The sequence below is a fragment of the Topomyia yanbarensis genome, unplaced genomic scaffold (assembly GCF_030247195.1).
Source record: "Topomyia yanbarensis strain Yona2022 unplaced genomic scaffold, ASM3024719v1 HiC_scaffold_97, whole genome shotgun sequence".
NCBI lineage: Eukaryota > Metazoa > Arthropoda > Insecta > Diptera > Culicidae > Topomyia > Topomyia yanbarensis.
This window is the reverse complement of record NW_026684235.1, coordinates 89298-116826: the sequence shown is the minus strand read 5'-3', so window position 1 is coordinate 116826 and position 27529 is coordinate 89298. Positions and strand designations below refer to the sequence as shown.

Below are 27529 nucleotides of genomic sequence, written 5' to 3'. Positions count from 1 at the left end.
ACGTTTTATACCTGAAGCTACTACGAACGATGAATAATAATATATGCTTGAGAAAATTACTCGCAAAAAGATGAATTAAGCAAAATGGAAATTTGATTCTAATAGTTACGAAAATGACGGTTAAAAACTATAAGATGAATTTCATAGGCAACTAAATGTCACTAAATCAATGGAAAATATGATTCTTAATAATTAAAAGTGAAATAAATTTAAAATTTTGTAATAAAATATAATATTTTGCGACATGACCATATTGCCCCTTAAAATTGCTCATATTGCCCCACAAGCTTTTTACCAAGCCTAAAATCGATCATTGCAAAAAACGATTATTTTCAAAGATTTGTAATTTTCTTCAGCATGTTTAGTAACTGCGTGTGAAGAATATGTTTTACTGTACCAGTAGAGGGCAATGGGATTATTTGAATGTTTTTCTGCAGATATATTTGCCTTCAACCTTAAGGTGCTCATATTGCCTCACTTTCCACTATCATTCAGTGAATTGTTCAAGTTTTGACGTTCAGTGGGCCGAAGAAAAGCGATTCGAATTAAATGCTATTTTACATATTCGTAATGAGGGGCATTGCACTCGAGAAGTGCACGAAGATTGTGAGAATTCTACAGGACGGCACAGTGGGCAGAATACTACTTTCGACGCTCAAATCCTCTAGCGCCCTGGGTATGTATCCTGAAGGATTTGTGTCTTCGGAAAAGTATCTTGGATCAAAATGAGCATTATTCTGACAACTGACTGATAAACGTTTCTTGCAAAGAATAAGCACAGCCTTATGACTGAACTACAATTCGGAAAACTGCAGAAAGGACTAGACACAGCAGTAATTTAAATAAGATTACTTTATAAATTACTTGATAAATTTATTCTCAGTTCGAAATATTATATTTGAATTCAAAAACAAGAAAATATTTGCATATATTTTAGTTTGCTCAAAAATTCTCTAGCGAAGTAGGAACTATTTAACTTGTTTTTTTTATTTTTTTTCTCATTTCATTTGTCTGCAAAAGGCCTACCTTGCCCCACTTTTTTATCTTCGTGGTTATAAAGTTAAAGGTTTTTACTAGTCACAAACAAAATTCCAGCTGCCGCCATCTGCCGCTTCGTGGGTTATTACAAACTTTGTGGAACATATTTTTTTAATATTTTTGATGAAAACAATCTTAAAATGTCATGATAACATTTATCACTCTTTTAAGCATTTTTATTGTAAATTTTCGAAGATTTGGGAATAAAACATTCATTTCTAGATATATTTTTCATAAACAAATGTTAAAATTAATTTTCTCGAGTATTTTTTAAATGTAATGTAGCGCCATCTACATAGTTAATAAAGTATACATGTCTTCAGTACATGTGTTAGAAATATCAAAACAAACAACTTTGCCGCAGAAAGTTTTTTGATAAAACACCTCTATCAAAAGATAGAACTGATCTAGATCAGTTTCTACTTATCAAGATCAAAACCAAAGTTGTCAAAATAATTATCATTTCCATCTAAGATGCTTTGCTAAAGACACTAATCCTCCAGGATATATACCCAGGGCGGTAGAGGTTTTGAGCGTCGAAAGCTTGCCCCACTGTACGACGTCTGAATTTGATAAAACCATGAATAAAATTGAATTTGCTTATTTTTTCTTTCATCTCATTTCATTTCACATATGATTAAAAATTCTTGAAACATTTTTGAAGTCGTAAATTGAAAATCTAAACTTTAAAAATAAGGTTCCATTTTTGGCACGGTTCCGGTTTTGGCAACTGAAAAAAAATAAAATTGTTGCCAAAAACGGAATCCTATTGTAAAACTGTTGATGTCAATTTATACGCATTCCATCGATTGTAGGCCGAGTTATTAATGAATTAGTGAGGTTCCCTCCCTAATAGATGAAAATAGTCACTTTACCCTACACGGTTCACTTCTAGCTACGTAATGTATTTCCCGAAACCACGTCTCTCTTGATCTCACTGAAAATAAACACTCAAGCATATTTTCCCTTTCTACTCTGCACTACAAACATAACGAGAATGGTTTCCCTGCTCGAACTGTACATCTTCGCACTATTCATTGATACGCGCCAAGGCGAAAACCGTGCACAACTACATCGCCGTCACTTCACCGATGAACATATTGCATACAGGACTGTCTCTTTCGAGAATTTTACGTCACCATTGCAGTAGATCCAATCTAAATTTAATGGATCGTTTCCGTAACTACATGCACAAAAACAACTTATTTCGCACGACCCGGCGTCTGCTGTTTTCCTTCGAGGATATAGGGTTACTCGAGAAGGCACAATACAACGCCACTACAATCACGCTTCATAGGACCCTCACATAATCTCCTAGCGTAAATAAGTGCCCATGATGTGCGGGCTAACACTAAATTGGTTAGATTAAAATTAATCCTGATAAAATCTGCGTAGTAAGAACCTTTACCACGTAAGGGGCAGCAATAAATGTCGCATCAATATCCAACACACCAAGAGTCCTTTCCAGAGTTGATGTCTATAAGTTCGATTTCAGTGTACTCACCTACGCAGGCTGGCAACGGCCGGTTCCACGTGTGCTTACTGGTGCAGACCAACTCGCGACTGGGCACAGCAGTGTCGGGAAATACGTACAGAGGATCACAGACGTACTTTACGCGGCGCTCGCTTCGACGGACCAGCGTCATATGCGGCGGTGTCGGCGACGGTAGTTCGCAGCCGAGTGCTAGAGTGGGATAGTGGTGGGAAATAAAGAAAGATAGAGAAAAAAAAAACAAGCATGTAAAGCAAGCTAAAAACAGTATAGAGATTTCGGATGTGCCATGGTTTGTGCTATCAGCTGTATGCTGGGGATCGGTATGCGCTTGTGCAAGAACGGGACAAATTAATGCAGTGTGTGTGTGGTAAGGGTAAGTAGTAATTTCAAGAATCGAAAGGAAAAGTGCTATTTCTTTCTGGCTAGCTATTGTACCGAGATTGGTCGAGAGAATGAATCTTGGGGAAAACAACTGAACCATGTGCATTTATCATGATTCGTGGGTGCAACATACTATTAAGTTCGGTAATAATAGCGCATTGAACTGGATCTACTAACTAGTAGTCATGTTCGAGTAGCAATCCAATAGAATTCTCAATCTTATTTTGGTATATAACCCGAAATAAACTACGTTCACCTAAAAATGTTTTAGTGTGATCGTTGCACTAGCCCAGAAGATCCCATAGAGCCTACGAGTCCCATTCATAAGAAATTCAAATTATTCTATTTGGGTAGTATCGGTAGTATCATTACTATCACCGTATTCAGAGATCAAAACAATAACGATTACGACTAGCACATGGTCACACGTCCGTCGGTAATAGCCAAACAATTTCATAAGGTACACGGAAACGAAAAACTACCTAAAATTGAGTTCCTTTGACTCAATCTCGCGGTATCGTGGGGGAACTTAAAATTAGGTAAACCGTGTTGAAGGTAGTTTCCATTTAACCACGGCAAAAATTACAACTCATTGATAGGTTTTTTATACTCAAATTTAAGTTGAATTTGCCTAATTTTGAGTATACCCCAAACAACTCAAAAGTACCTTCCTCCACGAAAGACCTCGACTGAGTCGAATCTCTCGTTTTGTTTTTGACAACACTAATAAGTGCGAAAGCGACGCACAACTCAAAAGTAAGTTAAAAGAACTTATTCTGCAGGTTGTTTTATTTAACCGTGTAAGCTTCAAAGCTCGAGGAAAGATTTCAAGCGAAAGTTTCCTTTTATTTTACAGGCTATTGAAATGAAACGAACCTCATGCAGTTGTGAAGGGAAATATTTCACGTTACATGTGCTTAGCGTTAAATTCTATGCATGAAATGATTCGAAAAAATTCTCACCTGAGTAATGTATTAGCACGCCCCGCTTTGGATAAGCGACTTTCGTTGCCGTTCGAACGTTCACCTACATTCGGGGACATCACGTTTATCACATGACGATAAAAGTAGAACAAACAAGTAAGAGTTACATAAGGATCAAATAGTATGATTACCGCTATGGTGCAATAAGACGAGTCGTTTTTTCTCAGATCATATGAACCAATTGTATTGAAAAAGGATTTGTCGTATTATAGAATAGAGATGAACCATCTTACCTCAACACGTTCCTGCAGACTGATCACTTCGATCGGCCGCGTGCTTTCGGAGCAGCTGCTAAACAGGGTCTGATTAGTAGCCAGATCCCTAATCTCAACGTAGTCTCTACACGGTTCATCAACTGTGTGGTGTAATACAAAATCATCCATTAGTCGAGATTTTAAATTCAGATATCAATTCGAGATCAACTTACACCGCAATGCTAAATCTAAAATAGTTAATTTAATTTTCTGCAGTCGCTGGGCGTACAGTGTCCACCGGCAGACGCTGTCTCCAATGTAGTACTTCGGATACCCGGGTGTCATAAGGAAGCCCTGGCGCAATGGGTGCTTTAAAAGCGTTCGTTGAATACTGGAAGCAGAAATAAAGACATAACTAAATCAACCAAGTTTGTCCGAGTTTCGAAGATATGGAACGATGCTGCTCTCTTCTGCTCTACCGACAATATTTTCACTTTACCCCATTAAACTCTATATGTAAAAATGCAAAAAAAACTTGTGTGTGAGCGGTTGAGTTAATTGGGAACAACACTGTAAATATAAGCGACGAGTCAAGGATTACGAAATCAGAGGAAAATAGTTTCGGCGCATTTACCATGCAATCGTGCTAGCGAGATTCGAGAATAGCAAGCCTATTTTACCCTTTTTTATATGTGTAGATATTTTCGCTCAAAGTGGCACAGGGTCGACAAAAAAGGGATCTTCCTACGGGCGTAAAATTCTTTGGAAACTCCTCCTCATCACTGTTTTTCTAATGGCATATTCGTTTTTGACACTGCACTACACCGGTGTAGTCGGTGCTACACTCATTCAAACTTGGGTGTAATCAGTCTATCTCTTTCTTTGCACTACACCGGTGTAGCACCAAGAAAAAACGAAAACACCATAATACTCCATAACATTTCAATATTAAATATTTTGCACTAGAAGCCACGTACTCGCATTGCTGACAAAACATTAGGCATTAAACTTATGTAAACGGAAGACTACTACGATCGAATCAAACGAGCATCCATTATGATATAGAGGGTCTTTTGACAAAAGTAAATAAGTATTAATTTCTTCATGAATCAGGCAATTCCAGTCTCAAACCCGGTATCCAGGAACCCTAACAGAATCAAAATACACAAATGCAGTTATCCCGAATAATTCAACTCTTAGCTTTCTTCTGCGTAACTAGACGGTGATAGTAGAAATAAAAGCGAAAATGTATTGTTTACAATTGTTTATTGAATACAAAACCAATGCAGCAATAGCAATTTGCAAAAATAAGTTAGCTTTTCCTGTAGAGTATGAGAGTATGTCGTAACAGGTCGCTGAAACATTGGGCTACAATTTTGAATAACAAGATGCCATTTAATCGAGAAGTTCGTCCGTTCGCTAAACATTGGTAATAACCAAATATTTAATAGAGGATCAATAATATCGATAAAACACTGTTCACTGTTTTATTCTTCGCCCATGCAGGATAGTTCTGTTTGTCGGAGAAACTTGAAAAATTTGATTTTTTTTTATTAGTGTACACACCAATTTGAAAGTTCTTTTGATTCGCGCACTGGCACGATTGGATAAAATGCAGCACCCGGCATGGACGACGATTCTACTATATTCAGTAGTGACTTACTCTAATCTGTAATAAGCAGCAGTCTATGGAGCACATTCGGGGGATATTTTGCCACTTTGCATTGGAAAGATAAAAAATGGACTCAAAACCTAACATACTAGCTGACCGTCGGGAAATAGCCGGATCCAGGCTTGATAGAGGTTCTGGTTCCTTAGCGGGTAAAACAAGCGGCAAGACCGGAACCGGCGCTCTAGCTCGCATCGTTACTTAGCGAAGTGAATCTGTTTCCTACGGACAGGGGAGCCGCTGATGGCATATCCGATGGCCGGACACGGCCACCGTGTTTCACTTCCTCGAAGGTGGAATCTTTTTTGCTTCGCGACGGATCCGGTATTTCCGCGCCGAGTGTTGGGAAGAATTCTTCGTTTTTCAAATCCGGTGCTCCTTTCTTACTTTTCATGCGGAGACTTTTTAGTGCCGGCGCTACGTATTGCTGGGGCTGCTGCGGTTGTTGTTGCTGCTGCTGCTGTTTTTCGTTTGTATCCGAAGAATCCACCATCTTCCATGCTCCAGAAGCTTTTCTGTCCGCACTTTCGGCACCACCTTTTTCACCTTCATTTTCTCCCGGCGTAGATACGTTTTCGTCACCTCCATAGTTGACCTGGTTTTGATCCTCTTCCGAAATATTCAGCTGAGCTAGCTTGAGACCGCTGTAATCCTTTCTTTCTTCCTCGAATTCCTTCCACTCCTCCTCGACTGGTTCAGGAACTTTCGGTTCGCTTCCTTCCACGTTTGGGGTCACCTTCCGGGGTTTAGCCTCGGTAGTTTTCTTTGATGTGTCCTCGATACTTTTGGCCAGCTCTTCCGCCGTTGCAAATTTCTTTGTTTTCGATTTTTTGCGGTCTTTTTTCGCGAAAAAATCGTCCAGATCGGCCATTGTATCGAACAACGTGGTAAATTACTAGTCTCTATGGAAATTCTGCTGAAGAACAAAATTTACACGCACAACTTTGACATTTTCCTTGTTCCTCTTTGTGACCTGCACTGACACTGACACAGAACACTCGCGTGATGAAGAACGCAAAATGTAGATAAAATCGATTTTTGACGCATAGGCGTTACGTTCAGGGATGCCAGGTATACAACTTTACGAGTACACACAGAAAAAAATCAGTAAGAATAAACGAATTTTGGTTTTAATTAACAATTTTTCTGTTCTGTATAAATTATGTGTGAAACATTATGTATTTTTGCAATATCCCTTCTACACATGATAAATATATATACAACTCTTAAAGTTCATGTGTCACCCATCTTTTTAATTTCTTAAACAATCTTAAATATGTGTAGAAACATTAAAATCACTAAAGTACATTAAAATTATGTGTCACACATAATAGTTATTTGTTTGCTAGCATATAGAATTCATGTGTTGCCACGTATTGAAATGATATTTTTCAAAGGTATATAAAGTTTATGAGGCGTGCTAAAACATTGTATACAATAATGTTTCGATTATATCACGGTCGGTCTGTATTTTAGCGTGATATATTCAAAACAAACCAAAAAAGTACATTCAAGCATTAACCCATGTATTTCTATAAACAAAAAGTAATAAAAAGGTCAAGTTAATCAAAAGAATAAATCAAAGTAGGGTAATGAGCCTATTTTTGCCATGCTTCTATAATCACACTACCTATTTGATGCCGTTGGCTAGGGCAGGGTCTGCCATCTTTATTCAACGCATTGGGTAAAACGGTATGGCATCAGTGGATAATTTTTCCCCACACAGCTTCACCTTACGTAGCACATACCGTTTCTTAAAGTAGTTGAATCACCCAAAACTAAACTTGAAGGAATCTGCCACATTCGAAGAGATTACGATTCAGTTCTCGTTGTTTCAACATCCAATAGCCCCATCACCAATTGTTGATATTGTTCTTTCAAAAGAAAAGTATTCACATCGATTCAAGAAAAAATGCATATCTAGGCATACCTACCATATCTTGCGTATTTTGTTTTTCTCATAATTTTTTTCGATTTTCTTATTAGTTATCAACAATTTAAAAAGGAAGTTGATTTGTTTACCTGCTACACCAAACGGTCCCTCCAGACGGTCTCTTAAGAACACGGCAAATAAGTTGCGAAGAATTTAAAACTAAAATTGAAATCGGTCGAAGAATATTTCGGCAATCCTAGTCATTGCAACAACGTCTTGGTAAAACATGATTTCGAGATTATTCACGCTTAAAGTTTCACGCCACGCCCTGTCTTCACTTAAAGGAACAAGATGAACAGCGCTAAAAGTTTGCTTCTACTACTTAAAGCCCTATAAAAATTTCAGATACTTTCTTAAGAATCTATACTTTAAGATAAAAGAATAAAAAAGTTCGACTTTTTGACCGACCTCATCATATATAAACCCTTAACGAAATAGTCCGAAACCTAATAATAGGCTCATTCCCTATATGTAAATAAGCAAATCAATTGTAAAAAAAATCCTAAAAGTGCCAGGACACAGCATGTGGCTTAATTGGATCAAAAAGTAGTGTGCCTTGTCTGTTTTTCAAAAAGCGTGATATAATCGAGGGTGATATAAACGAGTATCAAAAGGCATAGTGACATAATCGAAACATTACTGTATTTGAAGCACGTATTAATCATGTTTTGCTTCATAGATTTAAATATACATATAATTTTTAAATGACTCATAAAAATTAGATTTGTTTTTTTACAGTGTAGTGATAAACAAGGTTCAGGTTTGATTCAGTCAATACTGTTGTTTGAAATTACACCTAGGTTTACACCAAGGGGCAGATCACTCTAGAAATGTACATCAAATTTGCAACGAATTAGAAAAAAATGCACATAATGTCCATTTTTGCATCAAAGTTACGAACGCCTTACGCCGATCCACTTCGTTCGATGTTTTGTAGGATGTTGGAGCTAGTTTCTTGTAGGCAGAGTTAAAAATATTCAAATTCATTGAATGAAAATTAACCATATTCAGCCGCATTCATTTTCAATATTCAGTGACGCAGCTGAAAACGTCAAACGAACGAACCGCCCATTCATCCATGCAGATTTTCATTCGTCTCCGATTATTACACGAAGCGATCATGCAGCAACGAATCAAACGCATCAAAGTAGGCCCTGGCACAATGTAAGCGAATGATTGTTGTTTCATATGCTTTACCGGCATTTGAAAACATTTTCCTAGATAATTAGTGAAATGAATATATTGTACGATATTCAACTGAATGCCCGAATAGAAATGTACAGTAACAAAACCATGATTTTCACTGTGACAGTACAGTAATTTTACAATAATTTACAGTAAGTTTCAATGTTATGCTACAATACAAAAACAATAAACTTGAACGTTTTTACAGTAAATTTCAATGTAAAATAGACTTTTACAGTGAAAATGGGGAGTGGTTATGTATCTTAACGTTAAAAAAAAATCAATTTTTCTCCATACATTTTTTCTCGAAAACAGTAAAATTTAGTGTGATTGCACTGTATCAGTTTTTGCTGAACAGTGAAATTTATTGTTACATGAATTTTATTGTAAATCTACTGTGAGAACTTGGCATCGAACAATGTTGAAACAGTAATAACTATAATATTTATTGTTTTATGATTGTTTGTAGGGTAAATGCTATTGTAAAATTCTATCCGGGTGAATAACATGGATATTTGAACGAATATTTTTTTCTATTCACCGCCAGTAGCATCATGTTCATTTTCAGCCGTCAAAAAAGAGCTTCGATTATTTTTAACTCTGCTTGTAGGGCTTTGACGACTTACACGCAAAGCAATATCTGTACAACTGGCAGCTCTGCACTGCGTTACGCTGTCAACAGTATCGATTGACAGTAACACTTAGCAGACCACCGTCAAAGTGTTTGCATAATCTGTTGCAGGTAAAATTTAATACTGATTATTTGTATCAATTAAAGTAAATAATTCACTTATTTCCCATTTCAGATCGATGTCTTTGATGAGCCTCTGGCGCCGCTATCGTGTTGTAATAATTTTCCCAACTTTAACTATCAGTAGTATTGCTGCAGATTTATCGCACACCCGCAAGTGGAAACTGCGCCAGCAGAGGCTCGAATAAAATGGTATTCGGAATTACGAAACAGTACATTTTGGCTATCATACCGATGGCCGGGTTTGGTTTCGGCTGGTTTCTGGACAATAAGGAAACCGAACGCATGACGATGTTTCGTGATAAAAGCGCGTTGTACGGTAGGGTATTAAAGGAAGGTGAGAGCCCCTCATGGCCGTAATAGTGATCGTTAATTATGATAGTATGAAATATACTGGTTAATCTCTAATATTGACGTAAATTTGTTCGAAATACCCGAAATTGTCTAGGTTTAAAACTAACGTCCGGTGTGTACAAATTTAGCGATGTGATTCCGATAAAATACATAAACTGACAATATCAAGCCCTTTTATGTGGTAAATGTTCACGCGAAGGCGAAAAGTCTTTTGGGAAGAGTTTAAGTACATGAGATTTGCCATTTCTTGGTGTGGAAGAATGGATAACAGCGAGTACATAATCTATCGTTAAAAGTGGCCAGATGATGAGAGCACCATAATAATTTTTTGTAGGGAAGAAAATGCTGAATGTTTTCCATTATTGTTGATAGGTTCATAGCAGACTTCTTTGTTTGATTTTTATCTGTTACTATGTATTTTTCGTTAAAGTACAACATTGCTAGAGATATTCTTACTGAACCCTTTCCTGCCTGCCGTCGTTTTAGGATTCACCCACCAAACACCAATTTGTTCAAATAGTAATCCCAATTTCAGGATAATTAGCCATATGCTGTTTTTAGTCTTTTAGACAAAGCTGATGTTGAAGATATTTACTACATTTTTTATAATTTTTGTGTGCCTAAAATGTAATAAATCGTTTTATCAAGCCCGTTATTTTCGTTATTTACAGTACAGTAAAGACTCGATTTTCTCAACCTCCAATTATGTACACTCTCGGTTTTATCAACTTTTTGACCCGATTTGCAAATATACTAAATAATCAGAAGGGACTAAACGAGAATATTGTAGCAGCTTTGGTTTATTAAACAGAGAGAAACAAATATTGACCAAGGCACTATGGACAAATCGATTTTTTTGGTCGAAAATCCAGAACTTATAAACCGTTAGTACTAGACATTCAGCGTCTTCGTAACGAACAATTCTCTACAATACACTTCCTTTTGGAGAAAACAAAATTAGGGTGGCTCTCTCGATTCTTGAAATAAAAAGAGCATGAAATCTCGAAAAAGATAGGAGAACACAATCTTTCATTCAACAAATGTAGAGAAGTCAATTCTGAAGAACTTTGTTGAAAATGTTGTAATTGTATCTTTAAAGGTTTTTAATTTAAAGCGTTTTCCCTTGTTCTCTCTAGGGTGAATTTTATAAATTCAGTTTTTTAAATGTTATATAATTTTTCGGCTCACGTCAATTTTTCAATAGTTGTTTCTGCAAATTTGATTGCTATTCGCCCTTTTCACAATTTCTACGAAGTGTCGCAAGCGCTTCAGTAGTGATCAGTGTCAACTTGTGTTGTTGGTTGTCGGTATCTAATACACTTGATGACAGAGGATGGCTCGATTTTTGAGTTGAAGCTTGACACCCAGGTCGCTACTGAGGGTATGGATCAATGAAGAGGAACATTGAGCTAAGAGCGAGTGGACAGAAGACATGATCGACCACAAAATATTGTTCCAAATGTAACATAGATTTTCTGGTGAGATTGTTTCATTTTGTTTGTAAATCATTTGGATCAGGATCACAAAAACTCAAAATTTGTTTGTTTGGTAAGCTCAAAACGGTTTTCTTTGCTGGTCGATCCTGCGGTGTAAGCAAGGGTCCTTCGGGTGATTAGGGCTATTATCTGGTTGTTCGAGTTTGCGGTGTCGAGGATAAATTCGTCGCTCATCATGGATTTATCGTTGAAGCCGGAAAGTTTTTTTACATCTGTTGGAATAGAAATTGTGTGTGTGTGTGTGTATACAATCCATTTCCCACTGTCTGGCAGTGCTTTTGTGGAAGAAACTTGTCTGAATCTATGCAATAATATATTTATTTTCATCGATTGTACACCCAACGACCCATTTCAAGAATGCCTGTTCCTACAGGTACATTCTGAGGCCGCCTTCATATACAATAAGCCCCGCGCAAATACATCCACGTATCAATTGGATATTTGCAATATATTCGCACTTCCAGAATAAAAAATATTTTTTATTCTGGCACGTATGTACAAAAAGAAAAATATTTATGAAGGTAGACAAGCATTGAAAAATAACGTGAAACGATCTCACCTGCTCTGAATAAACAAATTCATGAGATTTCTGTGAAGAATTCTCCTCCATCCGTGAAATTGCTGCATCAGCTACTCAGGTTCAGGCGGCGATGCCGGCGCTAAGCGGAATGAACGGACGTATTTTTTCGCGTCTTGCTTAAGGTTGCACGGAGAATGCGCAAAATTCGCAAACGAAAAAAGCAGTTTTTTTCCACACCGTATGTCAGATCTTCATAAAAATCAATCAGCGTGTGTAGAATGTTGTTACAGTACTGCTGATTGATTTGTATGAAGATCTGACATACGGTGTGGAAAAAACTGCTTTTTTCGTTTACGAATTTTGCGCATTCTCTGTGCAACCTTAACATATTTCAATGGCAAAGTTCTGTGCAAAATCACACTTTTCTCGTGATATTTCAACCTACTAACACGTAACTCAACAGGAAAAACTACCTACTAAACGATTGACTTCATTTTTCTGTTGAATATATATCACTGAAAAAATATTGGACGTTAACGACAACACGTCCGGGCGATTCGCCAGTGCTGCCACTTTCATCACATCTGTTGGAATAAAAACTGTGCTTCAAAAATCGGTTATGATGCAACATGGAGGCTCTTTCAGCACCTTTTGTGCTATCCTTGAAGGTGTCATTCCAAAGTAGTGACCAAACTGCTCCTGTGCAGGAGTTCTGATAAAATTCGTGTTACAATGATTGCAAGTGATATTGATATTGATTAATAAACTGCTTCTTGTAACTACACTTTTCAGAAAATCCCAGAACAGAGAAGACCGCTTTTGTTTAGTTTATTACCAGAGAAGAAGAAGTGAATGCAGAAACAGATTTCGACCATACTTTCAGTTTCTTCAGGTGCTGCATTGTTTTCCAGTAGTTAAGGCTTAAGAGGCCTTTTGTATGTTTCACCCGACCGCGCTCGTGACATCGAATATGTCGAAGCACACTGCAGCTCGGGTTTTAGGATCCTTAAAGATACTTATGAGATTGATGAGATCATGGTACTAGGAGATTTTAATCCTTCCAGCATTTCATGGAAATCTTTCCGTAATGGATTTTTTTATCCGGATTCCGATCATTCCGTTCTCCGCCCATCAATCCTATTGCTAATGAGATCAATCGCCCCCATGACCTTTGTTTTGTCAGCGATCAGGTTTCCGCCACATCAATAGTGATGGCTCTCCTCTGGTAAAACTAGTATGCATGATATCGTAGTATCGAAGTATCGCCGCTCTCCTACGATTTTCGTGAAGCTGACCATCGCAGTATAGCAGACCGTCCCAATTTCCTCCATCGATTATGGAAATATGCTGGATCCCGAAGATGTCGAAACCACAGTTCCAACCACAAGTTTTTTCCAAAGTTCTGGTGTACGTTATTGGCCGGCATGTTCCGAAGAAAGTTCACCATCGACAAATCGGTCCTTCATGGCTAACGAGTACGCTGCGACGGTTAAAGTCCAGCGTACTGGTTAGCTGCCCTGCGGAGGTTTTCCAAGTATCGCAGAATACCACTCAGAAACTATTACGTCAGTCTCAACTATGCGTATAAACGAGCCAGTCAACACTGCTTCTTTCTATATTAGCAAAATAGTCAGCGTAATTTTATGTCGCGTCCCAAAACGTTTGTGGAAATATGTTAATGAGCAGCGCAAGCAATCTGGACTGCCGCCATCCGTGACTCTCAATGGGAACACAGCTAAAGGGAGTCCCACATTAAATTGTATCACAGAAAACGCAGTAGAAAATTGGGTATTTTTTATTGAAAAATTGGGTAGAAGTAGTTTAGAATATATTGTTTACACTGTATTTTTTATTGCTGTCAGTTTTCCAAAATTGGAAAAAATGGCGTCACCTGAAAAGCAACGCCCCGAATTTATTTTGCGCAATATCCTCAATCCGTCATCGGGACATCGGAAAAAACTCGGAATAGTGCAGTCAACGGTGAGTCGTGTGATTAAACGTTGCTACAAAACTCTGAGCATCGAACGGAAGAAGAAATGCGGTCAGAATGGATCTTCTATTAGCGTTCAGGATCACAAACATGTAGTAAAAGCGTTCAAGTGGAATTTTAATGCTTCGGTCAGGGATGTGGCCATGCGTACAAAATGCAGAAGGCTCAAAATCGTGACCAACGGCAAAATACGATGTGGAAATCACGGGCCCGGAAACCGTACACCCAGATGCTGATGAAGCCTCATTGTGTCATTGTGGACGTCAAGACGGACTTTCGGCAGCTTTCGGGGCAACTGTTCTGTGCCCAGAACAAGTTTGATGTTCCGGAGGAAGTAAGGAAGCCGAAACTTTGAAAGTTTTCCAATAAATACATGATTTGGCAAGCAATCTGCTGACGTGGAGTGCGCCGCTCGTAACTACCGGGACTATAAACGGGGAAATCTACCTCAAGGACAGAAGAGTCCGCTTCCTCTGTTGAAGTAACACGAGGGCTCTACAATCTTCTGGCCGGATCTAGCTTCGTGCCACTATTCAAATGTTGTCTTGGAATGGTACGAAGCCAAAGCCAAGGTTACTTTCGTAACCAAGGACAACTCCCCTCCCAGTGCACTGGAACTAAGGCCCATTGAATAATACTGGGCAATTATGAAGCAGACATTACGGAACCATCCCAAGGAGGTCAAATCTGAGGTGGACATGAACATGGGTTTCCATACAGAGGAAGCTGCTGCCAGATGCTGTACAGAACCTAATGAGTGGAGTTAAGCGTATGGTGAGAGCGTACGTTTATGGTATTAAAGTTGAATGAAATAAATATGCTAAAAGTTTGCTAAGGATTTGTCAACTAGGTAATTTTCTACAGCGTTTTTGCCGTGATGTAATTTGATGCGAGAAACCCTTTACCACATCACAAGATATTGAATGGCTGGCTCCCAAAGGGGCTAACCCACATTTTTTGGTAATTATCATTTGAGAAATTTGAAAATAATTTGTAGGTTTTTTGCTATTAGCAGTAAACGTTGACCATGGAAGTAACCCCAGTACTTGTTGGCGTCCAAAAGGGACCAACCCCACATCGTGTTTTATAGAAATTCGAGTTTTCTCGTTCGTTTTTTGATATTTTAAGAAAAAGTAGACTATCGATTCGCCATCAGTAAATGTTATGTTGTGGCTCTCATATTAGTGAACTCGATATAATAATGTTGGATTGCATTGTACGTTAACGTTTCGGTCCAAACAGTCATTTCTGAAGGTGATTGCCGCTCATGTACGGTATTTTCTATCTAATATATATTTCTTGCACGAATGTCTATTGTTGAGCGTAATTTTTCGAAAATTCCAGTAAAAGTGTCCTGTGTCTACATTGAAAGTTGACCGAGCAATAAGGGATCAAAAGAAAACTGGTACATTGTGGTCGGAAAATTAAAATAAAACATACAATACAATTATTAACTTTCGTCATAGAGTTATGGTGTCTTTGTAAAAGTTGCTGTATGGCATCTAGCGCTTTATTTCATATTAGTGCGGAACTCTGATCTTATTTTTTCTAGACAATATGGATACTAACTACTGAACTACTAATAAAATCGTGTATTTTAAGAATAAAAACAATGTTAATTTGGAAATGCGGAAGTTTTTTATCCATTTCCTGTAAAAAATGCAAAATGTGGGTTGGCCCCTTTTGGACGCCAGCCATCATATGAGCACTTTTATCGGAAAAATCGCGAATATATTACCAGATGAGGCACTAACTATTGAGCAAATCGAACTCGCTGCTAGCAGAGCTCCCATTGTAGTCCAAGTTTTTAGTGCTATCGATGCCGATGCAACAATGATTATCAGAGCTTCCCCTCGGCTTAAATCATCTTTCACTCAGGAACCCGACGGGTTCCCTTTCGTTATCCTGAAAGTCATATTGAAACTTTGATTACTTCGCTTCTTCACATCTTTCGATCATCTTTTGCTAGAGGAGTTTTTCTACCTTGCAGGAAATACGTGAACATGTTCCCAGTCCAATAAAAGGGTAAAAAGCGAAACGTCAATAATTACAGTGGAATCATTTCATCGAGTGCTGTCTCGAAGTTGTGTGACCAGGTGATTATGGAACCTCTTCAGGCTTACTGTAAGCAGCACCTATGTGAAGATCAACAGGACACAACGTCTGGACGGTCGATCAGCTGCGACTTATCTGTCGCTTTCGGTAAGATAAATTACGATATCGCAGTAGCAAAAATGGAATGATTTGTAATAAATCGTGTAAATTGTTTTGCAGTGGTTTCGATCCTACCTCACAGACCGAGAGATAGCGATTGTAATAGGAGATGATCACTTGGGACCGTTGATTTTTCTACTATACTTCAATGGTGTACATATAGTTCTGAAAACTCCACGATTGTCCTTAGCGGATGATCTCCAGATGTTTGCGGAAGGATTCGATTTATTTATGACGGCTACTAGAAACATACATTGAACGCGTTAGTCACGTGAAAGATCTGGGAGTGATTCTGAATTCTCAACAAACCACACGTCTACTATGCAGTAGGGTGTCCCAAAATGACATCATGTTAAAAAATTCATCGGGCTCACTTCTTAAATGAAAGGTTAGGGTATTAGGACCACTTTCTTCTTCGGAGTGAGTTTGCTAAGACGCTCCCTACTGGTGGCGACTTTTGATTTTTTGAAAAATGGGCCGATTTTGGATAAAATTTCAAATTTATGCCTGTTGAAGTGGTCCTGAACTGTCTAAGATTTTTTTCAGCATTTTTTTATTTTTCTGGAGATCCAAACGGAGAAGTTTGGTTAGTTAGTTTGTACAAATTTGGAATTATAAGAGCGGCAGGGCCATTAAAACTTAGTAAAAAGTGAAATTTTTAGTGTTTTTCAGCTTTTTTTCTTCAAAACTGAGTATCTACAAAATTTTAAAAGTACAGAAAACACTTTATACAGTTGAGCCGAATTCAGGGGCGTAATTTTGCTGAAGAAAGTGTATAGCTATGGCTAATGGGGTATGAGTTATTTAAGTTTTTGTTAGATAACCTTTGACATTTTTAGCAATTTATCAAAAATAATTCTGTTCCAAAAAGTAAATCAGTTCAAATGTGCTTTGACCACACATTGTTTTTCGAAAAATAGAAGCAAAATTATGAAAAATGACGTTTTCTGTATGTCTTTAGTATGTCAGGACGAGGTTTAATGAGCATCTGATGATTTTTTTTTTGTAACTTAAATTATAAAAATAATAACTTTGCTAATGACGCCAAGTCTCTAATTATTTTTTAAAGAGTTAATTCTCCATAATTACTTCTAGGAGGCATCTTCAACAAAACGATTGTGTCAGAAGATGCGCTGTATTCTGTTGTAAAACTTTTTCGAGGATATTTGCCCCAAATTTGACTATATCGGATTTATGTGATCTAAACAGTAAATATCAGTTTTTCAACACTCACCTCACTCTTTTGCATTTTTCTCCAGTTCAAAGTTCCTAACATGAAAATAAGATTTTATATACAAAATGTAAGTAGGTTAATCAATTCAACCTTCAAATATACGCCATAACTTGCCGTTAACTCGACATATTTGTTTAATTTTAGTGATTTTCAAGCCCGCTAGGAGGCAATTAATATAGAAAATATTTTTTAAAAAAATCGTCAAATGCTCATAAAAGCCGATTCTGATGTACTAGAGACAAGCGAAAAACGCAATTTTTCATCATTTTCCTTCTATTTTCCGAAAAATAATATGCGGACTAAGCCCACTTAAGTTGTTTTATTTTGTAGAACAGTGTTATTTTTATGAATATCATAAAATGTCAAAAGGTTATTTAACAAAAACGTAAATAACTTATACCCCATTAGCCGTAGCTATACACTTTCTTCAGCAAAATTACGCCCCTAAATTCGGCTCAACTATATAAAGTGTTTTCTGTACTTTTAAAATTTTGTAGATACCCAGTTTTGAAGAAAAAATACTGAAAAGCACAAAAAATTTCACTTTTTGCTAAGTTTTAATGGCTCTGCCGCTCTTATAATTCAAAATTTGTACAAACTAACTAACCAAACTGTTCCGTTTGGATCTCCAGAAAAATAAAAAAAATGCTAAAAAAAATCTTAGACAGTTCAGGATCACTTCAACAGGCATACATTTGAAATTTTATCCAAAATCGGCCCATTTTTCAAAAAATCAAAAGTCGCCACCAGTAGGAAGCGTTTTAGCAAACTCACTCCGAAGAAGAACGTGGTCCTAATACCCTAACCTTTCATTTAAGAAGTGAGCCCGATGACTTTTTTAACATGATGTCATTTTGGGACACCCTACTATGCAGTTGGTGCAGCGTCTAGAGCACTGGGGTTCATCCTCAGTATAGCCAAAAGTTTTACGGATATATATTGTTTCAAATCGCTCTACTGCTCTTTATTGCGATCAATCCTACAATGATGCTCTGAAGTGTGGAACCCATACCGCAAAAACGGCGTTGAGTGAATTGAAACCGTGCAGCCTCGCTTTGTGAGTTTCGCGCTCTGTAGATTGCCATGGAGAGATCCTTTCCGATTACCTAGATATGAAAACTGTCAGCTGATCCAACTCTGTATGTTCAAAAGAATATCGGAAGAGCTTTGTTTATCGCTGACACTCTGCAATGTCGTATAAATGACTAAGCTATTTTGGAACAAATTAACATAAACGTCGCATCTCGAGTATTACGCAATAACATTATGTTCCGATTACCATTCCGACGCACTAACTATAGTATATATGGATCCATCACTGATCTACAAAGAATTTTTAACCAGGTCGCTTAAGCATTCGATTTCAACGTTTCTCGGGAAACTCTGTGTATACGTTTCTCCAGACTTTTTAATCAGTTTGTTAACAAAATTCATTCGTTTTTTTAAATTATGGTATGACTATTGTTTTTGTATACGACTTGATTATTATAAATAGGATAAATATTACGGCCAACATCATTGGGGTTTTAATATGTCTGTTGATGTATAAAACAAATAAATAAATAATTTATGGTTTTTTAGTGTTTCGGCCTCTCCTCGTTTCCTTTTTGTGCATAAGGACACAAAACCATAACCTTATGCTACGGTTTTTAGTGTTTAGGATTCTCCTCATCAGTAACCAACACCAACTAGTTAGATAAGTCTGAACCAGCACCAAATTGGCGCTAGGTAGACACTAAAATTCGAAAGGTCACACGTCTTGCGTGAACGCTAAACTAACGTGAATTTGGTGCTGGTTTGGACTTATCTAACTAGCATTAAGTTGGTCCGAAACACTAAAAACCATACTTTGTGTTAGGTCTTGTGTCCTTATGCACAAAAATTCGATCTTCTCCAAAAAATTTCCTATTTGGGAAATTTGCATAGTACCAGGCGTTTGGTACTTATATCAAACGACAGTTTCGGTTCAGATTCCTCGTTGGCAAACAGAGCCTCTGTACATACTATCGAGATATCTCTGTGTTCACGCAAGACGTGTGACTTTTTGAATTTTAGTGACAGGCTATCGCTAATTTGGTGCGGGTATTGACTTTTCTGACTACCATTAATTTGTTGTTAGTTATTGGTGAGGAGAATCTGAAACACTAAAAACCATACTTTGTGTTAGGTCTTGTGTCCTTATGCACAAAAAACCGATCTTCTCCAAAATTTTTCCTATTTGGGAAATTTGCATAGTACCATGCGTTTGGTACTTATATCAAACGACAGTTTCGGTTCAGATTCCTCGTTGGCAAACAGAGCCTCTGTACATACTATCGAGATATCACTGTGTTCACGCAAGACGTGTGACTTTTTGAATTTTAGTGACAGGCTATCGCTAATTTGGTGCGGGTTTTGACTTTTCTGAATAGCATTAATTTGGTGTTAGTTACTGGCGAGGAGAATCTGAAACACTAAAAAACCATACTTTATGTTAGGTCTTGTGTCCTTATGCACAAAAATATGGTCATGCCCAAAATTGTTCAAATTCGGGAAATTTGCAAAATAAATAATTACTAGCTGAGCTTTTCCAGCCAATTAGGTACTATATTAACGAGTTGTTTCACTAAATAATCCATAACTCTGCTTTTTACATTTTATAATGAAAAATTTGTTTGGGCTCTTCAAATGTATGTACATAATACCTAAATTTGTAAAAGGCTAGCCTTTGTGTAGTGAAAACACACCTTTTTACCTCCCAAAGCAGGTCATCCCCTTAACTTAGCATAATTCATGTTGTTTCTCCATAAACATTAATGGATTACGACACTATAATGCGGGAATGGGAATAGATTCAACTTCCAAGCAAGCTGAAGAAGTAGATTTTTTAGATAAATCTAACCCTCATCCGTTGCTTGAAAGCTCACGTACTCACCTGATATATTTCTTATGGCCTATTTTCTCCGTTTCCTCATAGTCATCCTCGTTATCGTCCTCCTCTAAATCGTCCTCGTCATCGTAGTCATAAGTTACCGGGTAGCCTTCCCTTCCTCCGTATTTTTTATCACTCATTTCCTCCAACACAGTCTCCTGCATTTTCCTGAATGTCTTATTGTTAAAACTAAAATCATCCTCGGTACTGTTTCTGATCGGCTTATTGGCATCCTTATCAATTTCATTTGACTCCACATCCGGATATTTCTCTAAGCTTTCCTGACCGCTCGAACCATTGCCTGATGTGGGTGGCAGCGTCCCCAAGGTGGAATGGTCACTCTGTCGAGTAACATTCACTTTCCCGGTGTCAGTTAAAGTTATTTGTGTTGAGTAGAAACTCTCGTGGGTTGCCATGCTTTCAGCTGTAGATTCTCGCTTTTGACTAGTACTGCTTTGTAAACCTGAGCCCACGGTTGGGGCAATCAATCCGAACAAATTGATGGTGCTTTTATCACTTTCACCGCCACTATCGTCCACCCTGTCGAAGCTGCTCTCGTAGACATCGACGTCTCTGGTGGGCGGCGGAAGAACCACAATGTCAAGTGTTTCCGTAAACTGTGCGGTGTCGTTTCTGGGCTCGTTTTTCGCAACGGGCACAACTTCGTTCTCGGAGTCATCAATCACTTCTACGTCCTTTTTAAAATAGTACTCGTTGCCGACCTGTTTGATGTCTTCGACTTCGTCCAAGTCGCTCGGTAGGATTTTCAGCACTCGAAAGTCCTGGTGAAGAGAGAAAAGGAATAAAGTTTTAAAATTTTCAAAATTGCTCAATGCTGCTTGGAATTGGCTAGATGCACATAGAATATGGAACTCTTCGTAAAAAGTTCATAATATTTGTTTTAGGGAGCACAGTTTTATATAATTAAATTGTATTGCTACAAAAATCTGTAGTGTAACTTTCGAATTGTAACTAATTAGTTCGAGGATAAGTAATAGTTTTCGGTTCGTCATTGTATTATAATTGCGATTCAAGCTTCACACAATGGAACATATTGTTGCAAGATATAAATTTGGTGCTTTGTTAAATTGTTGTTTTTCTGGATTTACAATCCTTCAGATTTAGACAATTTTGAAGGTTATCAAACTTATTATATTACTAATCACCACGCGCCTCCATCGATCACAACGGTGACGGAAACGCGTTTCGCGTTCCACGGCATCGTGCTTAGAGTTAAGCTAAATATCGTGTAGCACTCATTCATCGAACAATTTATACAACAAACCACCCAGATCAAGGAAGCTATTCACCACTTCTTTTACTGATGTAATTTATGACCTGAGATGAATCATTGGTGCAACATTTGCCATCGAATTACCAATATCTGCAGAAGTTTGATTGCATCGTGGACGACGGACGTTGTTACAATCCGGATGACTTGACAGTTTTTGCTGCCGGCAACGAACGCTTGCTGTTTGCGAGTTTTCATCTGTAGCTATTTGGTGGTTTGTGGTTGGCGGAATCGACTGATTTTGCTACCAGTACCGGCTTTACTGCGCTTGGACAAGGGGACCCCGTACCTGAGGGTAGATATAAATCCTTACTAAAGCTTGTATTCGACATACTCAATTGCTTGTTACTCCTTAGCACGTGAGTAAAAATGACAAAATTATGAATTTAACGTTGTTTATAATGATTACTTATTAAAATTTTCATTCGTCACGCTAGTTTAGTAGTATTTATTATGATCAATCAGCCTCCCTTCGCATCTCGCTCAAAAAAGAAATCAAAAATCGCACCACTATAGCTATATCAGTTAAACAAGCGGTCAATTTAACCTATTGCTTTGTTACTTATTCACTGTGCAAACGGTATAGTATTACAGTGGAGACCCGGTTTTATCAGCACCCGATTTTATCAGCCCTCGATTTTATCCACCCTCGATTTTATCAGCTTTTTGACCCGATTGTATCAGTTTCATATGAAAATTGTTAGTTGGTAGTTTGATGGGCTCTAGCAGACGAACCAAGATGAATTCGAGGAAATCCTTTCTTGGGCATATATTTCTTATCTTAGAGATCCGAAAATTGCAAAAATAAAAATATTAATTTTTGGTTAAATTTTGCACTGTCAGACCCCCTTAAGGGAAACTTAAAGTAAATAATTAGAAAAGGTTGCTAGGTTATATCTAAGGACCAAAGAAGAATATTTTAAGAGCTTCGGTTTGTTTAAAAGACCGAAAAATATATGTCCCGATTTTATCAATGTCCCTGTTTTATCAGGCTAAAATTCGCCAAGGGGCTGACAAAACGGGTCTAAACTGTTCGATCACGAGGCGTGCAGCTAATTTCTGGATTTCAACATGAAATCCACCAGATCCCTACAGCAGTTTTTGCTTCAGGTGATCGAACAGAATCGAAATGAGCATGCTATCAAATCATAATGCATATTAAACCGAAATATAATCAATGCAATCCTCTGACATATCAACTCGACATCATACTCAAAAAATAAATCACGTTGCTTTTACATGAGAACATATGTGAATCTCATCCACCACACTTTTCACGTACATTTTGTAGGATAGACCGATAGATCAGTATCTGACTCATCAAATAATATTTATCTAGCTCACCAGGTCAAAGTTACGTGTTTTTCATATACCTGGGAAAGGAAATTCACGTATTAATTACATGAAGTCCAACATATTATGCATGTCTGTGTTTATGCAATTATTACGTGAATCTCCGTTGCGCAGTATACAGAAAACATGTAACTTCTATTTGATGAGCCAGATATATTTTATCTTTGAAACAGATAGTTTGATTTGTATGGTACTGATATATAACAATAAAAGTATTTTTAATTTTCAAACACTAAGATGTTTATATTTATTTCTTTGATTATTTTACAATTTATTATAAGGCATTCATTTAAACTAGAACTTTAACATTAAACACATTCCATAGCACATACCGCGCTAAAAAGTAATTGATCCGTAACTTTGGACCGAGAATTTGGCCATTCTTCCAATCGATCCCTGAAATTAAAGTAAATAGAATATCAGATTTATCTATTATGCAAATAAATTCAATAATACAAACCTTTCGAAGAACACAATACCAACCCAGCAAGTGTCGGTTCACGCGGTTAATTTTTTCGTACATGAAATTCACGTAAGCTGGATTATCAAAGATTGACGTCATTTAAAACTTATATGCTATTCACATAGCCGCTACATAGTTTTTACATGTGATTTATATGAATCACGTAATCTATGTCGAAAATGAAAACATTTGTATTTATGTGAATAATCACATGAAATCAAAGTGATTTATTTTTTGAGTGCAGTTTATTCAGTCTGTAACGTAACTTCTATTGATAAGTCAAGGCAAAGGGATACAGTATGATTTATTTCATCGTTACTATTATGCGTAGGACATTGTGTAAACGCTTTGAAAAAAAAAATTCATCTAAACATTCCAACTCGACAATATTTCAGTTCGAATTTCTACATATTAAAGTCCCCCCCCCCCCCCCCCCTCACCACTCACTACACTCTATTGCTCAACTACCTACGCTCATGAAATTGAGCTAAGGCTTTTGAATAATTCATACAAACATACCAATGTGGTAAATCTAAAATATATTATGTTATTTTGGAATGCTATATGAAATATCATTGGTACACCCGCAGTGTTGGCAATAAAAATGATTTTTGGCATTTAATTCGATGTATCGAATTTTGAACAGATATAACTTGGTTTAGAGACATTCTAACACCATACATCCCTCGGCAAAGTTGTTCAGAATATCATGGACTACACTTCTATCTATTTGTTGGCATACTGCAGAAAGAATTGTAGTCTGTAGAATTAAAAATGCAATAAGTTAGTTTTTCCATACTAATCTCCATACAAATTTCAAACGCAATGCGCTACGCCGGGTCAACACCAATCGACCCCAAATTTTGCACATTTATTTGGGACCCCAAAAGGAACCAAAAAAGTGCTGTGCTCGGTTGATGCAGTTATGATTACGTTTTTCCATATAACAATGCCCCATCCTAATGGATAGGGCAAAAATAGGCTCACTACCCTGGGCGAAGTTTTTAATTTTCAATATTTTTGTTATTTAGGGCGAGTATAAAGCTATTCCACGAATGACTAGATTTTTCGACAACACGCGAAGAGAACTTTCCGTGGTCTTATATGTAATACAGTAAAAACCAGTTTTTATCAGCCCCTTGGGGAATTTTAGGCTGATAAAAGCGGGGCATCAGGAATCAGAATCAGAATATATTGGCTCAAATGGCACGTTCCCCGTACATAGTCGGGGCATACATATATATATATATATATATATATATATATATATATATATATATATATATATATATATATATATATATATATATATATATATATATATATATATATATATATATATATATATATATATATATATATATATATATATATATATATATATATATATATATATATATATATATATATATATATATATATATATATATATATTTTTTATATATTATTTTCTATTTGATTATATTGTTTTGTTTACATTACATTTCTAATTTAGTATATTAGGTGTTCAGCCACAAGTGGTGACTTTTCATCCCTATTGTTTACATGATTCAGTTAATTATTATTAAGATATAATATGCTTTCGCAGTTAAGTATTTTTTTCAGTAGGATGTTTTAAACCTACCGTAAACCGGGGTGCCTTTGATCGTCGGGGTGACTTTGATCACTCGAAACTTTTTTCGTAGATTACATATTTAGCTAGAATAGTCTGCCTAATAATTCGAATTTGTAATGAGTTTTGCTCTAAACTTATGAAGTAGTGATTTGTTATACTTTTTGAGTACATTATTCGATTTTTGAGTACAAAATATGCAAAAATCTAAACTTTTACTTTATTTTATTTTGACTAAGCATCTTAAAGTGTCTATTTTTTATACAACAAATAAATCATAGATTTTAGCAAGAATAGTAAATTCCAAGCGATTTTTTATTTTTCTTTGGTATCGGATGTGCCAAATCGATTTCTGAGAGCTTGCTTATTTAAAAAAAATTGTTTTGTGAAAGCGTAAATTCACAATATTTTTTTATATGCAATACTCCAATATGTTAAAATAGATGAAAATCTTTGTTAATTGATAAACCACTGAAATAAAACAAATTTTGCAGTTAAACATGTTTTTAGATACTTTTATTCAAGTTAGACCCGATTTATACGAATTTTGGTCAGTTGAATTTTACAGTATATTGAAATGCTGTGTACAATACCAATTAACATCTATTTAACAATGGATATCTTTTTAACATCAGTTTAAACAAACATTTGAATGAAAAACATTGACATCAAGAACTTAATGTGGGTGATCATACAGGTTATCAAAGTCACCCCGAAATATGAAAACGGACTTCAAATTGTAATGATTTTTGAAAAAATAGTGGTAAGCAGAGAATTTCAGGTAAAACCATCCAATCATGTCCTTCATACATCAGTACATGGTTTAAAAATATTAAACTTGAAAAAAATGTGTTACGTCGAAAAATATGTAATGATTACTTCGAAAAGTGATCAATGTCACCCCGGTTTACGGTACTTGTCTTGTGAATAAGGAGCTAAACAAATCTTATAAACTAACTTATAAACTATAAAGAGAGCTAATCGTTGCAATTGAAGATTGCAACGATTTTTGTCGGAAGTTGAATAATACTGTTCGTCATAATTTCTAATGTGTCTATGTTTGCGAGTCTGCCCGAACAGAATCAGGAATCAGAATATATTGGCTCAAATGGCACGTTCCCCGGACGTAGTCGGGGATTTGTGCCTTGCCGTGTGTTTTCATCATTTCCTGAGCGGAAGGAAAGGACAAGGAGGTGTGGGGAAGTAGAATTGGAAGGGAGGGAAAAATAACAGCACAAAACAAAAATAAACAACAGGTAAGTTAAACTCACAAGTAGTTCAACTTGCCTGCGAATAAGCCTAAAGCTCTTTACCACATTGGATAAGAAACTTTAGTATGTCTCTGAGTTTCAGTCGACCAAACATGGTTTCGTCTATATAAGGACGGCTGAAGACTCGAAATCGCAATTGCGCTACCGCTGGACAGTTGCATATCAGATGATATGAGGTTCCGTAGTCGGATTCACAAAGATCACATGAAAAAGACTCAGCGCGCTGAATAGTTGCCATGTGATAATTGAGTTTGCAATGGCCGGTTAAAGCCCTGGTCAGCATGCCGCAGTGGAGCTTCGAAAAATGTAAGAGATTTTTCGAAACCACTGGGCATGGTTGTTCTAGAAACGCCTTTGTTTGGCGACACGTTTGTAGATTTCTCCAATAATTGCGGTGCTCGGACGAAGCCCAGGACCGTATTTTTTCCCTTATCCAACTTGTCGAAATTGGCAGCGCGGGCTCAGGACCAACGAAGTCAATCGCTGAACCTGCCCTGGCCAATTCGTCAGCCCATTCATTTCCAGTAATACCGCAATGTCCGGGCACCCAGACAAGGTAGATAGTATTGACAATGCTTAGTTCTTCGATTTGGGTTCGGCACGCGATCACTAGCTTGGACCGGGATTTGTCTGAGTTAAGGGCCTTGATTGCAGCCTGACTATCGGAGCAGAAGTTTATAACTCTGCCGGACAAACTCAGTTGAAGGGCCGATTGCACCCCGCACATAATCGCAAAGATTTCTGCTTGGAATACAGTACAGTATCTACCTAGTGAGTGAGATTGTTCCAATCTCATTTCACGACAGTAGACACCAGCACCGGCACGTCCCTCCATCAGAGAACCGTCAGTATAACAAACCACTTGCGTTTGTTGTTGTCTTTCCATAAAGCCAGACAACCACTCCTCTCGAGAGGGAATCTTCACATGGAATGTCCTGTAAGGAAAACTACAAGTGAGTGTAATATCGCTGGGAGCAAGAATATCTTCACCCCATGTAACCATTTGTGACCACAATCGTGTATGACTGGTAGCAAGATCAACATGATTACTGTTCCAAAGCCCAGTAACCTGCAGTCTGTATGCACATGATAGTGCTTCTTGTTTTAAGTGTATGTGTAATGGTTTGATATTTAGAAGTGCCTCAAGAGCAGCAGTCGGAGTCGTGGTGAAAGCACCAGTCAACGCCATGA

At 37.2% G+C, this 27529-nt stretch overlaps 4 protein-coding genes across 4 annotated transcripts; 2 read left to right on the top strand and 2 right to left on the bottom strand.

The window, feature by feature from the left end:
• Positions 1-2459: 2459 nt before the first annotated feature.
• On the bottom strand, positions 2460-21837 carry LOC131696234 (uncharacterized). Its single transcript, XM_058984784.1, has 6 exons — positions 21727-21837; positions 20352-21130; positions 4325-4482; positions 4131-4252; positions 3877-3940; positions 2460-2722 (listed from the first exon to the last, which is right to left on the bottom strand). The coding sequence occupies exons 1-6, from the start codon at positions 21835-21837 to the stop codon at positions 2475-2477; spliced, it is 1482 nt and encodes a 493-aa protein (XP_058840767.1). The 3' UTR covers positions 2460-2474.
• On the bottom strand, positions 5339-6754 carry LOC131696229 (protein CDV3 homolog). The gene has a single exon (XM_058984779.1). It carries the CDS (start codon positions 6629-6631, stop codon positions 5945-5947), a length of 687 nt encoding a protein of 228 aa, XP_058840762.1. The 5' UTR covers positions 6632-6754; the 3' UTR covers positions 5339-5944.
• Positions 9689-10037, top strand: LOC131696231 (uncharacterized). Its single transcript, XM_058984781.1, has one exon. It carries the CDS (start codon positions 9689-9691, stop codon positions 9815-9817), a length of 129 nt encoding a protein of 42 aa, XP_058840764.1. The 3' UTR covers positions 9818-10037.
• On the top strand, positions 9819-10037 carry LOC131696230 (NADH dehydrogenase [ubiquinone] 1 beta subcomplex subunit 1-like). The gene has a single exon (XM_058984780.1). It carries the CDS (start codon positions 9819-9821, stop codon positions 9987-9989), a length of 171 nt encoding a protein of 56 aa, XP_058840763.1. The 3' UTR covers positions 9990-10037.
• Positions 21838-27529: the final 5692 nt, after the last annotated feature.

Bases quoted from the DNA above. Each gene is read 5' to 3' on its own strand.
- LOC131696229 (XM_058984779.1), bottom strand. From the start codon at position 6,631: ATGGCCGATCTGGACGATTTTTTCGCGAAAAAAGACCGCAAAAAATCG.
- LOC131696231 (XM_058984781.1), top strand. From the start codon at position 9,689: ATGTCTTTGATGAGCCTCTGGCGCCGCTATCGTGTTGTAATAATTTTC.
- LOC131696230 (XM_058984780.1), top strand. From the start codon at position 9,819: ATGGTATTCGGAATTACGAAACAGTACATTTTGGCTATCATACCGATG.
- LOC131696234 (XM_058984784.1), bottom strand. From the start codon at position 21,837: ATGAAAACTCGCAAACAGCAAGCGTTCGTTGCCGGCAGCAAAAACTGT. The intron at 4,253-4,324 runs GTAAGTTGATCT...TACACCACACAG, and splicing joins TTTAGATTTAGCATTGCGGT to TTGATGAACCGTGTAGAGAC. The intron at 2,723-3,876 runs GTGAGAATTTTT...ATCCCACTCTAG, and splicing joins CGTGCTAATACATTACTCAG to CACTCGGCTGCGAACTACCG.